Source organism: Rhea pennata, chromosome 3 (genome assembly GCF_028389875.1).
Source record: "Rhea pennata isolate bPtePen1 chromosome 3, bPtePen1.pri, whole genome shotgun sequence".
Taxonomy (NCBI): Eukaryota; Metazoa; Chordata; class Aves; order Rheiformes; family Rheidae; genus Rhea; species Rhea pennata.
In genome coordinates, this window is record NC_084665.1 from 10,410,637 (window position 1) to 10,426,242 (window position 15,606).

The following is a 15,606-nucleotide window of genomic DNA, read 5'->3' on the forward strand; positions in this document are numbered from 1 at the left end:
ACTCCTAAAGCAACTTTCATATGACAGTAGAGTACAACTGTAAACGGTGGATTCTAAAATCTAATTTTTGGAATCCTGATTAAATCAGGTTATATAAATTCCTGTGAGCTAAAAAAAATGCACATTAGAAAAGTATGTGTGTATGTGAGGGATTTGGGGGTTTTGTTTTTGTTTGGTTTTGAGGGTTTTTTTTTAATTACTAGATTGACTTTCTGTGATCTAATAATCTGATAATCTGCTTTCCCCAATCTAGGACATTCAGAAGGATCACTGAATATTTGGGGGTGAATTTCCTTACTGCAGGGGCAATGTAGTGGTGTTGGTATGAGTCTTTAGCATAGGGCATTTTGGCTGTAGGCTACCTATTCAAAGTTGGCATAAATCCAGTGAAGCTATTGTAATTTAGCAACCCCAGATTTGGACTTTATACTTGTTTTGTTTATCCCTTTGGCACTGTATTAAGGAGTTTAACTTCAAAAATGAACCTAAGTGCAGTGAGCTCTTTTTACATTATTCGATATTATTGCATAGTAGGGGTAAATTTGGCTGCAAAAGCCATTCTTTCCCTGATCCAGCTGTGCTGCTGGAAGGAACTGTCTCTACAGCTGATAGTTTCTGCGTTTCTGCCAGAGCATACTGTTCCCTCTGCCCTGCCGGTACAGGAGTTTGTGTGAATGCTCCCTAATTCATTTCAAGGAAGAGCCAGAGGATTAAGTTCACCAATTTAGGGGTGAAGCTAACGCCAGTGGTTTAGATAACCTAGCTCTAGGAAGTGCTTGCACAAATCATTCTGCTGATGGTAGGTGGGGATGGGAGTTGCCCCATGGAAGATGGTGAGGGGAGTAACCTTTCCCAATGGCATAGCAGGAGTGGGTAGAAAATAAATGTTTTCTACAGATGTGTTACTCACTGAGACATTGAACTGCATATCGATGGCTAACCTGTGAGTCACAAAAATGAATTGCGGATAGCACCTGCTGAAACACTTTGCTCATCATATACTAAGAAACAGACTATAGGTAAAATACCAGCTTTATTATATAACTAATAGTATTATGGCATTGGAGGTGACTGCAGCTGAAAGCATTTCATATTAACATTCTTAAACTTCTCAGCTTTTCAGTTTGAATAGTCATTCATTTTTAAATTGATTTCAGTTTGTTTAAAACAATTAGATGAACAACCATGTTTTTGCTAAGATAAAGCACTTTAAACTGATACTTTCTGTTCTGCTTTATGACTGTTTTTCACTTACAAAAAGTTCTGTTTCACTTGACTCTGTTTTTTTTCCATGAAACAAGATATTAATTATTTGCCAAAATGAGATGGCTGGGAGGACAACCAGAGAATAGTAGAAGATTCCCAAAGGAATATCCCACAGATACATTTCAGAAAGGTCCTGCTTTCCCATAGCTTTTGTTTGTTTTGATGTTTTGAATTAAACTTGTCCAAAAAGACTGCAGAACATAACTGGGCAGAACTCTGAAAGTCTACTGCTGTTCTGGGTGTCCCATTATGCTGGTATATGGCTTATGTCTCATAGCCTATGTGATAAACAAACATTTCCAAACTATGACTGTCTTCAATATGACTACTGCCTGCACATTTAGGTAGCTCTGTGCCAAGTATGAAATGCTATGCTCTGTAGAGAGATCTTCATATCCTAGCCAGGATTCATATCTAGCCTGCGGTTAAAATACTCTGCCTGTGATTTCAGTGTGCTTGCCTTTCTGCTTTCTCATGTTTTTTTCTTGGTAATGTCGCTAATTCAAATTAGCGACATTCAAAACTTCACCTCTGATTCTCTGTAGCCAGGAGAAGGAAGAGTCTGTTTTTCTGTAAAACTCCACCATAGTTGCCTTAGTCTACATACAAAAGCAACCTAAATGAGTTTTTCAGCCATCTTCAGAGAAGATCTTTCAAGTGTTTTCCAGGGTGAAAAGCTTTGTTGAATGGTGGAAGCAGTCTGGATGTATCAGGTGCTTTGTAATATGAAGTGTTTGTATGTGTCTTGGCTTTTCAAATGAAGTACTCAAAATAGGAAAAGTCCTTTATCTTTGTAACAGAATTTCAATAGTCATATCCAGCAAGTCTATGCTGCTGTTGATCAGGAAGGGGTTGGATTTTACAATGTCACTAGCCTAGTCTCCTTGCTTTTGCTGTCTCGTGTGTGAGAGGCAGTTTTCACAGAATAGAAATTATTTCTGAGACATCTGTGTTGAGAAAAGAGGGACATCTAGTGGTCACTGTGTCGGCAGATGTGAGCAAAATACCAGGGAATCCTGCCAGGCAATTTCTTTCTTGAAAAGACTTGGGAAAGTTTGGTTATTCTCTCCATGGGCTTTCTGAACCTGCAGCTTATGAAACCATGCACTCATGTATAGCTCAGGACTGCTCCTTGCACATAGGGGACAGTGTTTCATTAAAGTAGGTTGGATTTTGAAGTAGCTAGATTATTTTGGTTATTTGTATTGGTTTGTTTTTTCTTAATAGATTCAAAAGTCATCAAAGTTATCACACTAACCTCACTGCTTTTCCAGACAACATCCCTGCAGCTTTGGGGAAGGCCATGGGGTTAGTGAGGAAATTCTGTCAATAAATGAGTTGTTGATCAGTAGTTTCCATTGCTTGCAGATTCCTAAGTTGTCTTGAAATGAGAGCTTTCAGGTCTCAATAGAGACTTTTTTTTAACACCCTCTCTTTCTTCTTCTCCATTGTCTGATCAGCAGGTGTTTATGAATTTTTGCAGCCCTTCAGCTAATAGACCATATCTTTCAGCTCAGCAATTAGTAGCTTCTGCTTTTGGGCTCTCACATTCTCTTCTGCTTTTCTGCTCTCATGTCCTATTGCTGAACCAGTGGATATTTAATTATGCCGTCAGCCAGGGAAGTGCTTTTCACCCATATTCCGTAGTCTGACACTGAAGCATCCCTTAGGCAGAACAGGCAGTACTAGTTCATATGCTTGCTCTGACTTTTCCTCCCCATTACTGAAGTAGGGAGTCTTGATCCCGAGCAGTTGTAAACTATTGTAAGTGGACTTGTAAGCCTAGCAAAGTTTTCTGATCCTTTAACATTCATACCACTGTTTGGGATTGCACAGTTTATCATTCCTTCGGGGTTGGTGCCAAATAACTCTGGAAACAGTAAAAGCAGTTTGAGATGTTTTCCAGTATTCTTCCATGGTAATCAACCATGTGCCCATTCTTCGTTCATTTTCCTCTGTGAAGTTCTGCATTTTTTCCAGATGCAGGGGGTGGGAATGATCTGGGACTGCACCTCCATGAAAAGCAGTAATGAACAGAAAGAAATGGCTGGTTTAAACTGCTCTAGCTAGACCTGTGCCACTGAATTTGCAGCACGGAAAACCTCGAGACTGACTGTCCAAAGGCTGACTACTGCCAGAGCTTTTCCTTCTCTGTCTTAACAACTCACTGTGTGGAGAGGAAGAACCAAGCACAACGGAGAAGCAGTATAAGCTGCGGTGTCCCTGGGGGCATGAGTTCTGCATGATGATAGTGCTCGGGGACCGAGTGAGACCGGGGTGGGGGAGCCCTCACAGGGAAGCAGGTTGTGCCTGGAGGTCTATGGGGGATCTGTTTCGTAGGCTGTGGACCACAGGACTGAGCTGCAGGGAGATTACATAGATTGGCATAGATAATAAATACATTGAATTGGAAGTGCTGGCCTTCAGGCTATCAAGCCCTTGATTCTGACAGCCAGTCACAGGCAGTAAATACCGAAATCAGAGAGCAGTGCCTTTCTGCCTCTACTGCTTTCTTAGTACTTGACTTAAGCAGAGTGCAACTGTGGAAAGACTGCGCTGAAGAAGTGAAGGTAAAATCACCTCAAGAGGCCTGGATAATACTGGCCTCATCTATAAATAAGCCACAGGTGACCTTGTATGGAATTGCATGGGCTGCAGGTTAGAGTGAGTTTTAGCCCTTCTTAATGGTCATAATTTTAGCCCTTTTTAAACCCCCTAAATGAAAGGTGGATGGCTAAGAGAGAGCTGAGAGGTCAAACCTATCTGTTCACCCTGCCACTGCTGGCTGTGTTTCATCAATGAATCTCAACTACGGCTGGGTCACTAAGTGCCTCAAAGCATTTGAGTTCTTCTGAAAAAGCTGAGAGAGTGCTTCTTCAATTGCTCTTTTTTTTTTTTTTTTTTTTTTTTTTTTTTTTTTTTTTTTGCCTCTCTATCTCTCTATACAGAGGCATTTGACGATGTTGGTTCATGTTACAGAAAAACAATATAGGTGGCTAATTCCAACGGTGCAGTTAGGTTTTGGCCTCTTGTATCAGCCTATGGGTCTGTGTTCAAGGTGTCTTTTTTTTTGTTTGTTTGTTTAGTTTCATGATTGTTTTTTCTCTAAGATTAGACAGCAGGGCCCAGATTCCTTGTATGAATCTAGAATAATTCTCGGTATACAGAGAACCATTCAGGAGTTACATTAATAGGTTAAATATACTGAGCTATATTTTGAAAGTCTGAAAATATTTAGTATGAGCATAAGTAAGAACTGAATGTATCCTGAATTTCAGTCAAAAATATTTTATTATTCCACTTACTGTAAGACCCAAGCAAACTAGTTCCTATCTGCCTCATTTCAGAATATTGTATTACAGAGGCTTTTCCTCCTTTGGAGAGGCGGTGATTTGAGATTCTGAGCACCAAGGAATAAAACTGATGATGATTATCCCCCTTTGCGTATATAGGTATACAGGTCTCAGCTTCATTCATAAAACTGACAGTGTCCTCATAGTATGTTAGCAGGGAAAAATCTGAATTATTCTTTCATCCCTTCTGCATGGTCATTTCGCAAGAATACATTTAATCTGGAAATGGTTTGTTGACAGGGAAGCAATATATCGCCAGTTTGACATTTGTCACGGTATTCAGACTTTGGCTGTTTGTGAATATCCGTGCATTGGATCACAGTGCCTTAAAGGTAATGATGATTCTGGCTCAGAAGGATGTTCTGTGTTGACCAGTTAACAAATAGTTTGAATGTCTTACACTGAGCTTATGTATTATTCTGTTGGTCAGGACATTTTTTCCTCTTATAGCATTTTGTTTCTATACAATGTGTTCATAATCCAGAAGCATTTTTTCATAGCTCTATTATTCCCAGTTGATTTGGGGCCAGCTCGTTGAATATCTGATGAAGTGCCCAGAAACTGCTTTAGCCCCAAACAGAGTGCAAGCAGCCAGATGCTGCAGCATCGCGCAGCTGTGTGATGTGGCACAGACAGGGAAGTGTGGGTCTCTAACTGCCGTATCCTGCCCAGAGGGCATCGTACCAATGTAAAGATGATTCACAGTTTGACAGAATCTCTCTTAGATTACTCCCTTGCTCGATGCCAGCAGAGATGTGATTCTTCTGTGTTCCATCAGCAGTCAGCTGCATTTTTGTGCCCTTTGGACATTCAGAGGTAGCCGTTCCTGATTTGGCATCTGTCAGAAAGGGCCTGAGTAAAGATGAGGGAGTCCCTCTGAAGTGGGAGTCATCAGAACAATTCTTGCAAATAAATTGATATTCAGTGTATTGATCTTTCCCTAGACTTGTTTGTTTTTCCCTAGCAGCTTCTCTTTCTAGCAGCTGTTCTTCATGTGTAGAAGTGACTTGGGAGCTGAGTCCTGCGTAATCTTACAGTGAAATGTTAAATTTTGTTAGAGCTGGTGTAGTTGCAGTCTGTTGCCTTCAAATCAAAATTGATCAGTGTGTGTATTTCCTGTTCAAACGTTGGTGTTGCCAGCACTGCACTGATTGCATTTATTAGCAGAAAAAAAAGGGGCTTTTGAAAGTTGGAGACCTATTCACACCATGTATATAGCTTGATTTATTTTTGCGATTATTTTTGTTTGCCAGGCATATGCCATTTTACTTTCTTGATCATTGTTGAAATTTTAGTTGCTTTTGAGAGACAGCACACACACACGCACACACATGCGCATGATGATTGATAAACTGGAGTCAGATTTCTACAGTTCAAAATGATTGAAAAATACCTGAGACAAGCTAGATTAGAATTCAGGACTTTATCCTGAAATTCTTACAGGTGTTCTTCCAGTATCACCTTAAATGAGGAAACATTTGTATGAAAAGATAATAGTTTTCCGTAAGTCTATCAATACTGTTTTCAGTTATATCATTCTTTCTTGTAAATACCATTAAAATAACATTATCTCTCCCCATGAACCGTGCTTGTTTTCTCTCCCTGGCCAGTACATCCATGCTACTACTACGAGGTTCTCTTATTCATGCAGCTGGGAAGTGGGAGGGCAGGCTTTTACTGATGGATTGTTTTCAGCACAAATTTGGAAGCTGTTTCAGAGGTGAGACCGTGTGAGTCTCTTACCCTCCTCCGCGTCTGAGTTGTGAGTGCTGGAGAGATGGTTTTCTTCTTCTCTTGGCAAAGCCTGAGTACATGCGGTAGGACAGATTATTAGGGCAGCTGAGGCAGCAGGGACGGAGCAAATATTGCAGGGGAAGAAAGAAACGTGCTTTGAGAGTAGAGAAACTGCCGGGGATGTCTCCTTGCATTACTTCACTGCATGTTTGTTTGCCTAACTGGCTGTTTTGATTATACGATGTTTTCTCACTCCAGGAATTCTGTCTCTGTGCAATGAAAAGATGCAGTTTAGATGCAGTTAAAATATCGAGGATAAATAATTCTAAGAATTCTAGTAAAAGAAGAATGTATGAAGAATTATAATGCATACAAAAATGCTCAAAGAAATAAAAACAAACATCAGAAAACCCCAAATGCATGAAAACATGTATGCTGTTCTCATAACTCACTGAGACTTACTTTCAAATTTTTCTCAGATACATATTTTTTCTTGTGTGCGTATTTTTGTGCAGAACTTCTTAAAAGGATACTTTGGAGAAGAATTTTTAAGTATTAATAGAGGCCTTAATAAATGCCTCATTTTCCTAGGGCCAAATAGGTTTATAAGGTTCATTTAGAAGGCAGTCTGATGACAGTTTCTCTGTGTTAAAACAGAAGTTTGTGACATTCTTGTAACATTTCGTGAGTGCAAGGGTCTGCTTAAACCTGTTCATTTGATGAATTGACACCTTACATGATTTTTATATTGTTTTAGCCAACTGGGATTTACTGCCTGCAGATCTACTACCATTTGCCAAAGATGTTAGTATTCCTCCTACATAAATGAGAATTTTTCCATCTGTTTTGTTGATGTACAGCACTCATTCATGAAAAGAAAATATACACTCATCTATTTATAAGTGTCAAATTCTGGATTGTGCCCAAGTTAGTGAAAGCTATGTGCGTAGAATTTGGCCAGAAGCAAGGAGCTTCTTTATTCATAAGGTTGATGTTAAGCAGTGGACTAAATCCCATCTCGCTTCCACCAGTGTAAATTATCTGTTGAGTAATCCTCGCGTTACTATGGGATAACTCAGATCGAACTTGGCCATAATACCATCGTTTTTTCTTTTCCTATAGCTTTATCCTGCCAGGATTCATGCTGAAATCAATGAGAGTTCATGTTAAGGCCTAATCCTTAAGCTTCTTCTATATAGTACTGCAAAATCTAGGCACAAGCTATAGTGGAAAAATATATCCATAAAAAGGAATTGCGTAAGTGCTGTAATGCTGCTGTTGGCTGACAGTCATCCCAATGATTACTGGAATGTTTTGCTTTTTAAGGATGAAAGCCAGAAAGAAAGCAGGACTGAATATGTAATGGGGTGTTAGATGAGGTCAGAGTCATATAACAATTGTTGTGCCTCCCTGTGGTCCGCTCTAGCGTGTTAATGTTTCTTGAATTCCTGTTCTAAAACTAGACCAGTTAAATATGTCATCACATATTGTATAATTGTATAATGTTGCTTAATAATAGCTAATATTGCCAGCAGCAACTGTAAGGGAGACGTGTATTTATATAGGCTATACATGGAAAGTTTAATAAATCAATCGATGAATCGCTTTCCTTTGCTGGCAATGAACTGTTTTAATAGCACTGCAGATGCTGCTGTAGTAGTTGGAAGAAAGGAAAGCACAACAGTTTAGTTCAGTGAAGGATAAAATATTAATGTGCAAAATATGGCTGGATTTTTCTGTGGTGTTATAGGCTGCTAAGTGGAGAGGTTTTTTTCTTAACTCAGGTGTTAACATTATCCATAGTTGCAAAGAGGGAGGAGAGCCTTCCCCTGAGACTAACTTTCCTACTTTTTCCCTCTTCAGTTTTCCTAACTCAGTGCTTGTGTATTTTCATGTTTTTCAGCAATGGGTAGAAGGGCTTGGATCCATCATACATAACTTTAGAGCTAACAATGTCAGTCCAATGACATGTCTCAAGAAACAGTAAGTTACCTTTTCTCCTCGCCTGTCCTCCTCCTGTATTTTTCTTGTATTTTCCTATTTGCATTTCTTTTCTTGGGTTTAACATCTGCAGTCACAGAAACAGTCTAAGTCAAGAATAGTGTTAATTTGGTTTAAAGTTTATGTTTCACTGTGACCAGAACAGGTCTCAAGCTTATATCTGGCAGCTACTAAAAAGAAACTGTGAGAGAATTTCTTACTATTCATCTGATTTATTGATACTGTGTGTTTTCTTTATTGTCTAGATTGCTCTTTTGTTCATGCATACACAAACAGAATCTTTCTTCTCTTCAAACTCTTGTTAACTGTGGTACTGATTATTTTGGGCTGATTTTTGCTTTTGTAGTTACAGAAGTGCCCTGCCTTAAGCACTACAGGTTTAAGAAGTATTTTTATTATAGAAAAATTGTTTGTTTCTACTCATTTCACAGAGATGCCAGTATTACTGAGTTGAACATAAATATCTACTTCTCATTTTAATTAATAGTATTTTAAAATTATTTCATTCTTAATTGCAGCTGGATGAAGCTGGCATTTCTGACGAACACAAATGGTAAAATTCCAGTTCGGAGGTAAGCACAGTTAGAAATTCAAGTTTTTAGCAAGTAGTGGATGTCTAATGCTAATCAAATTCTATGGCTTATTAATTAAATTTTAATACCAATTTTATTACTGTCTAATACGTATGTAAAAACAAACACAGACCTGAGACATACTTATTTGAGTTTCATACCTCCTTGGTAAACTCATTAGGATTGCTTAACAGCCTGGTAGTTTTTCTATTAGTCCAGTACAGTGAAGATTTGAGTGCTTGTAGGTGTTATCAAAGTCACTGAGAGCCAAGAACATCAGATTTCTCAACTTAAAAGTCCGCCGTCTCTGGGATCAGAGTTTTTCAGATGTGGAACTTTGTAAAATACTTATCAGAAGAACCACACAGACTCTCAGACCAGTTAAGTGGAAGACAGAAAGGTACATTTGAAAATGTAATTCCTTGTAAAATGACAGACACAGCTCTGCCAAAATTATTTCTGCTTTTATAGGAACCACCAGAATTATATTTGTTTTTCTCCACATTGTAAATGAATCATTGCAGCCCTTGGGTTACTTATTGGCAGTGATGGAAAAGCCAAAATAGCATTCTTCTTTCTGTATAACTATTAATTATTTCAAGTTACTATTTTTTTTTTTTTTAGTTCTGATTATGGAGTTTTTCTCCCTCCACCTGCTCTAGAAATTCCTGTCAATACCTTGAGCCTCTTTCCTCCTCATCCAGTGTGTGAAAATCCCTTTTGGGGCATGCTGTGCTCTCTGAAAGAGAAACCTACAGAAGGAAACAAGAAGGAGGATTTTATAGGATAAACCTTGCAGATTTTTTTTTAAAGAGAGGAATAAATGATTATGGATCTACAGGATGTGCTAAAGACAAAAAACCTACTGAGCCTGCTGTGCTGCCCTCTAGGTTTTAGTTTCCTGACTCCAGCAGCAGCTTGACAGTGTTAGAGCTGCTTCAGGATATGAAACTTGAAGCTTTTGCTTTGCCAAGCCCCTGCTTGTTTCTCAAACTTAAACTAAACTGCCATGAGGCACCTTCTGCGTAGAGATCAGCTGAATGGGAAAGATGAGAGAACAATATTACAAAAGTGAATTAATCTCCAAGAATGTAGATCTTTATGCCTAGGTTTGAACATAGAGCTTTATATGCCTCAGCATGAATATGTGGGCTAGCTTATTGGAAAATGCTTCCATCTTGCAATAGTTACCTAACAGTAAGGTCTGATTTCTCACTGTTGTGCTACAGTATGTTAATTTGCATTTGCAGATAAATCCACATATTGCTAAAGGGAATCCAGTGCACTGACTCCAATGTATTAAATCTTCCTGCCAGATCTGTAGTTTGGATTTTAGAGGACTTCAATTTTCACTTAAACTTGAACCATTTTTCTTAAAAATGTTTCTAGTTCCAAGAGTTTGTTGTTTCAAATAGGCACTATTTCCAGGTTCCAGACACAAACAGGTCTATACCCACTTAAGTTCCTGAAAAAAGAGTTTGCACTATATATTTTTAATAGATCTACTACTATTCCATGCTTGCAGAGGGAATCTGCATCTTTCTTACGCCTGAACACTCCAAGGAATTTCCTGCATTGGTACAAGCAAGATGTAGCAGCCTTTTCAGACTCATCAGAAAAGCACTCTTATCACCTACTGAAAGGACTAGAAGAGATGTCTGTGAGAGGCAGAAGGAGAAGAGCAGAGAAGGAATGAGAGCAGCAGGGGAAAAAATCTACTGTTCTGTTAACCTGTAACTACAGTTTTGGAAAAGAGCTGTGGTCTCTTGTCAGCAACAGAGCCCTGATGGGGGCCAGTAAGATCACAAGAGCAGACAGGTCCATCCAGCCTCTGCTTGTAGGGAAGTAGGACACAGCCATGTGGGTGTCTGAGCACTGGGCAGCCCAGGACATGGGGGACTCACTACCTTCTTCCTTCTGCGGGTGCTTAGCACAGAGGAGGAGCATGGAGAAAGGGAAGGGGGAAGAAGGAGGCAGATGCGTAAGGGGAGGAGTATGTGGCTGAGGAAACCAGCTGAAGGAAGGCACACAAGAAGCATTGGACAATGCAGGCAGAGATTGCCTTTGCTATTCACCACGTGTCAAGTTTCACGTTGTTTTCCCAAGTCTTTCCCCAGTATCTCTTCCCCCTGATAAACCACTAGTGCTTTTCTTTCAACACGCCTCCAGATTCCTCTGATCTGTCCCATATACCTATTTTTAAATACAGTGTCCTCTAGTCAACCCTACTTCTTCAAACCTCTGCCTTTTCCTGCTGCCCAGGGATCCGTGCAGCAATTGCTGTAGCTCTAGGAGTACAGAATTTTATTCTCTCAGCAGAAGACCTCGCAGGTCTGGTAAGCTGTAGGAACGTCTATCGCCATACCAGCTTTCATTCATTTTTACTCTGAAGCACAGTAAAACTCTGAGAGAAAATCTCCCCTTGGAAATTAGACCTCTTCCCTTTTCTTTTAAGTTTAATGCAGGTTGTTGCAACTAGCACGTGGCCATAGAGTATGCAAGCTTTGGGTCAGTGGAACTCTGTGGGCTGTCAGTGATAAAGAGCATAAATGCTCAACTGACTCTGCTTCAGTACAGTTGAGGTGGCAGGGTCATGAAGACTCTTCTTGACTTCTTTCAGTTTTTAACCAACTCTGGAGCATATCTCTGTTACTGCCAACATACTTACTATGTTTCGGAGGTAAGAACTACTGGCGCAGTTAGTAATGGGCAAACCTTAGGAGAGCATCAGTTTTGTCTTCTGGGCTTTAATAAATTTTAGCAGTTGGAGACTAGAACTGCATCTGCAGATCTTACGAGGTATAGCTTTGATAAGATACTTCGTATTTTCTGATTTTAACATTTCTGAAAACGATACTTAAAAGATCAACATTCATTAAAAATATATACTCAGTTTGTGCAGCTTTTTTTTTGGCAGAAAACCCATACACATGCAAATTGCACCAGTTTAGCTAGAGCCTGTTCAAAAATTAGCTTAGCTCAGTCTCTGCTTATCATAGAATCAGTAAGGTTGGAAGGGACCTCTGGAGATCATCTAGTCCAACCTCCCTGCTCAGCAGGGTCACCTAGCATGATAGACAGGGTTGCATCCAAGAGGGCCTTGAAGATCTCCAGAGAAGGAGACTCCACAACCTCTCTGGGCAACCTGTGCCAGTGCTCCGTCGCTCTCACAGGGAAGAAATTCCCCTTCACGGTCAGGCGGAACTTCCTGAGGTTTGATTTCTGCCCATTGCCTCTTGTCCTGTCACATGGGACAACTGAAAACAGTTTGTCTCTGTCCCCTTGACACCCTCCCTTCAGGTACTTATACGCATTGATAAGATCCCCCCCAAAATCTTCTCTTCCCCAGGCTGAAGAGGCCCAGATCTCGCAGCCGTTCCTCATAGGGCAGGTGCTCCAGCCCTCTCATCATCATCTTAGCCCAACGCTGGACTCTTTCCAGTAGCTCCATGCCTCTCTTGCAGTGGGCAGCCCAGAACTGGACACAGTACTGGAGATGAGGCCTCCCCAGGGCTGAGGAGAGGGGCAGGATTACCCCCCTCCACCTGCTGGCAGCACTCTTCCTAATGCAGCCCAGGAGACCATTGGCCTTCTTGGCCACAAGGGCACATTGCTGGCTCATGGTCAACTTGTCATCCACCAGCACTCCCAGGCCCTTCTCTGCAGAGCTGCTCTCCAGAAGGTCAGCCCCCAGATTGTACTGGTGCCTAGGGTTATTTCTGCCTACGTGCAGGACTGCACTTGCCATTGTTGAACCTCAGGAGGTTCCTCTCTGCCCAGCTCTCCAGCCTATCCAGGTCTCTCTGAATGGCAGCACAGCCCTCAGGTGGTGTGTCAGCCACTCCTCCCAGCTTGGTATCATCAGCAAACTTGCTGAGGAGGCACTCTGTCCCCTCATCCAGGTCACTGATGAAGAAGTTGAACAGGATGGGAGCCAGTCCTGAGCCCTGGGGAACTCCACTAGCCACAGGCCTCCAACTTGACTCCACGCCACTGATGACGACCCTCTGAGCTCTGTCTTTCAGCCAGTTCTCAATCCACCTCACTGTCTGCTCGTCTAACCCACACTTCCTGAGCTTCTCTAGGAGGATGTTATGGGAGACAGTGTCAGAAGCCTTGCTGAAGTCAAGGTACACAACGTGCACTGCTCTCCCCTCATCTGCCCAGCCAGTCATTCCATCAGAGAAGGCTCTCAGATTGGTTAAGCAGGATTTGCCCTTGGTGAATCCATGCTGGCTGCTCCTGATCACCTTCTTCTCCTCCATATGCCTGGAGATGACCTCCAGAAGGAGCTGTTCCATCACCTTTGCAGGGATGGAGGTGAGGCTGACCAGCCTATAGTTGCCTGGGTCCTCCTTCTTGCCCTTTTGGAAGACAGGAGTGACATTGGCTTTCTTGCAGTCCTCAGGCACCTCTCCACTTCTCCAGGACTTTTCAAAGATGATGGAGAGTGGCCTGGCAACAACATTCACCAGCTCCCTCAGTACCCGTGGGTGCATCCCATCCGGGCCCATGGATTTGTGGATGTCAAGCTTGTCCAGAAGGTCTCTAATCCTATCCTCCTCAACCAAAGGAAAGTCTTCCTTTCTCCGGACTTTCTCCCTCACGTCCAGGCTCTGGGATTCTTGAGGGCTGCCCTCAGCAGTGAAGACTGAAGCAAAGGCGGCATTCAGTATCTCTGTCTTCTCTGTATCCCTTGTCACCAGGGCCCCCACCCCATTCAGTAGTGGACCCACATTTTCCCCAGTCCTCCTCTTGCTGCTGATGTATTTGAAGAAGCCCTTCCTGTTGTCCTTAACGTCCGTTGCCAGACTCAATCCCAACTGGACCTGAGCCTTCCTCGCAGCATCTCTACACACACTGGCTGCATTCCTATAATTCTCCCAAGTAGCCTGTCCACTCCTTCCATATTCGGTGTATTTTCTTCTTCTGTCTGAATTTGGCTGAGAGCTCCTTGCTCACCCATGCAGGTCTCCCGCCCCCTTTGCTGCACTTCTTACTCATAGGCATGCGCCACTCTTGAGCTTGGAGGAAGTGCTGCTTGAATACTAGCCAGCTCTCCTCGACTCCCCTTCCTTCTAGGGTCTTAACCCATGAGATTCCTCCAGTTAGGTCTCTGAAGAGCCCAAAGTCCGCTCTCCTGAAGTCCAGGGTTGCAGTCCTGCTTGTTGCCTTACTTCTTTCCTGCAGGATCCTGAACTCCACCATCTCGTGGTCACTGCAGCCAAGGCTGCCCCCAACCTTCACATCTCCAACCAGTCCCTCTCTGTTGGTAAGGAGAAGGTCCAGCCGGATGCCCTTCCTCGTAGGCTTCTCCACCATTTGTGACAAGAAGTCATCATCAGTGCATTGCGGGAACCTCCTGGACTGTTGGTGCCTTGCTGTGTAGTCCTTCCAGCAGATATCAGGGTGGTTAAAGTCCCCCACGAGAACCAAGGCCTGTGACCATGAGGCTACTTACAGCTGCCTATAGAAGGCCTCATCAACTTTCTCTTCCTGGTTGGGTTGCCTGTAGTAGACACCGGCAGCAGTGTCCCCCGTGTTAGCCTGCCCTTTGACCTTTACCCGTATGCTCTCGACTGCCTCCTCCTCCTCCACCCCTAGGCAGAGCTCGATGCATTCCAGTTGCTCTCTCACATAAAGAGCAACTCCACCACCTCTCCTTCCTGGTCTGTCTTTCCTAAAAAGCACAGAGCCATCCATGGCAGCATTCCAGTCATGAGAGCTACCCCACCATGTCTCCGTGACTGCAATGAGATCATGGCCTTGCGACCGCACACAGATCTCCAGCTCCTCCTGTTTGTTCCCCGTGCTGTGTGCGTTGGTGTACAGGCCTTTCAGAGAGGTGGTCATGCCTGCAGGTTTCCCAGGGAGGGTGTAGGGGGGTCTCCCATAGCCATGTCCCAAACACACATCCCCAGGTGTGTGCACCTGTTGGAGGCTCCCTAACCCAACTTGTGTTTTGTTATCTACCATGTCTGTATGACAACCGCCTTCCCCCCTCATGCCTAGTTTAAAGCCCTCTTTCCTAGGCTGGCCAACCTGTTGGCAAAGGCAAACATGCCTCGCTTGGTGAGGTGAATCCCATCTCTCTGCACCAGTTGTTGGTCTTCAAACCATGTTCCATGGTCATAGAACCCAAAACCCTGTTGCCAACACCAGTGGTGTAGCCAGTTGTTGATCTGGGAAATCTTCCTACTCCTCCTCCCATGCCTCTGGCTTTGTGTGACTATATTTATAAGGATTTAAACTAATTTAGATTCTTCCTATAAGCATATCAACAAAAGCAAAACTATGATGAATGAGGATTAATTCTATTTTACACTGAATTAATTAATTTGAAACTATACTTTTTGTTAGTAAATGTATTTAATATCGATTATTCGAAACAACTTGGAAGAAATTTCAGTCTGCAGTTTCATGATGGCTAGAAATCATAGTTTCAGAGAATTTCTTGTAGAGTTTAGGCAGTGGTACTTGCAGTTCTAGCCAAACTGATAAAATCAGTGTAGCCAAGATAAAAGATTGTTTTGAACAGTTGTTTTGAACAGTTTGTGTTGGTTTGATTTTTGAAGTAATGACTTGAAATTGGTAAAGCTTTGGAGTTGCAACCAAGTCATTTCAGCCATCAACAAGCGTGATAGATTTATTCCTTTCAGACCAGATTTGGGAGGTGTTTT

The 15,606-nt window shown here is 42.2% G+C and overlaps 1 protein-coding gene across 8 annotated transcripts in view; it reads left to right on the plus strand.

The window, feature by feature from the left end:
* PLCB4 (phospholipase C beta 4) overlaps window positions 1–15,606 on the plus strand; it is a 223,036-nt gene that overhangs the window by 130,110 nt on the left and 77,320 nt on the right. For all 8 annotated transcript variants that reach the window (XM_062571532.1, XM_062571531.1, XM_062571537.1 and 5 more), the window contains 2 exons: window positions 8,257–8,336; window positions 8,873–8,926. In XM_062571532.1, coding sequence (XP_062427516.1) covers window positions 8,257–8,336; window positions 8,873–8,926 — 134 coding nt within the window. The remainder of the gene's footprint in view (window positions 1–8,256; window positions 8,337–8,872; window positions 8,927–15,606) is intronic.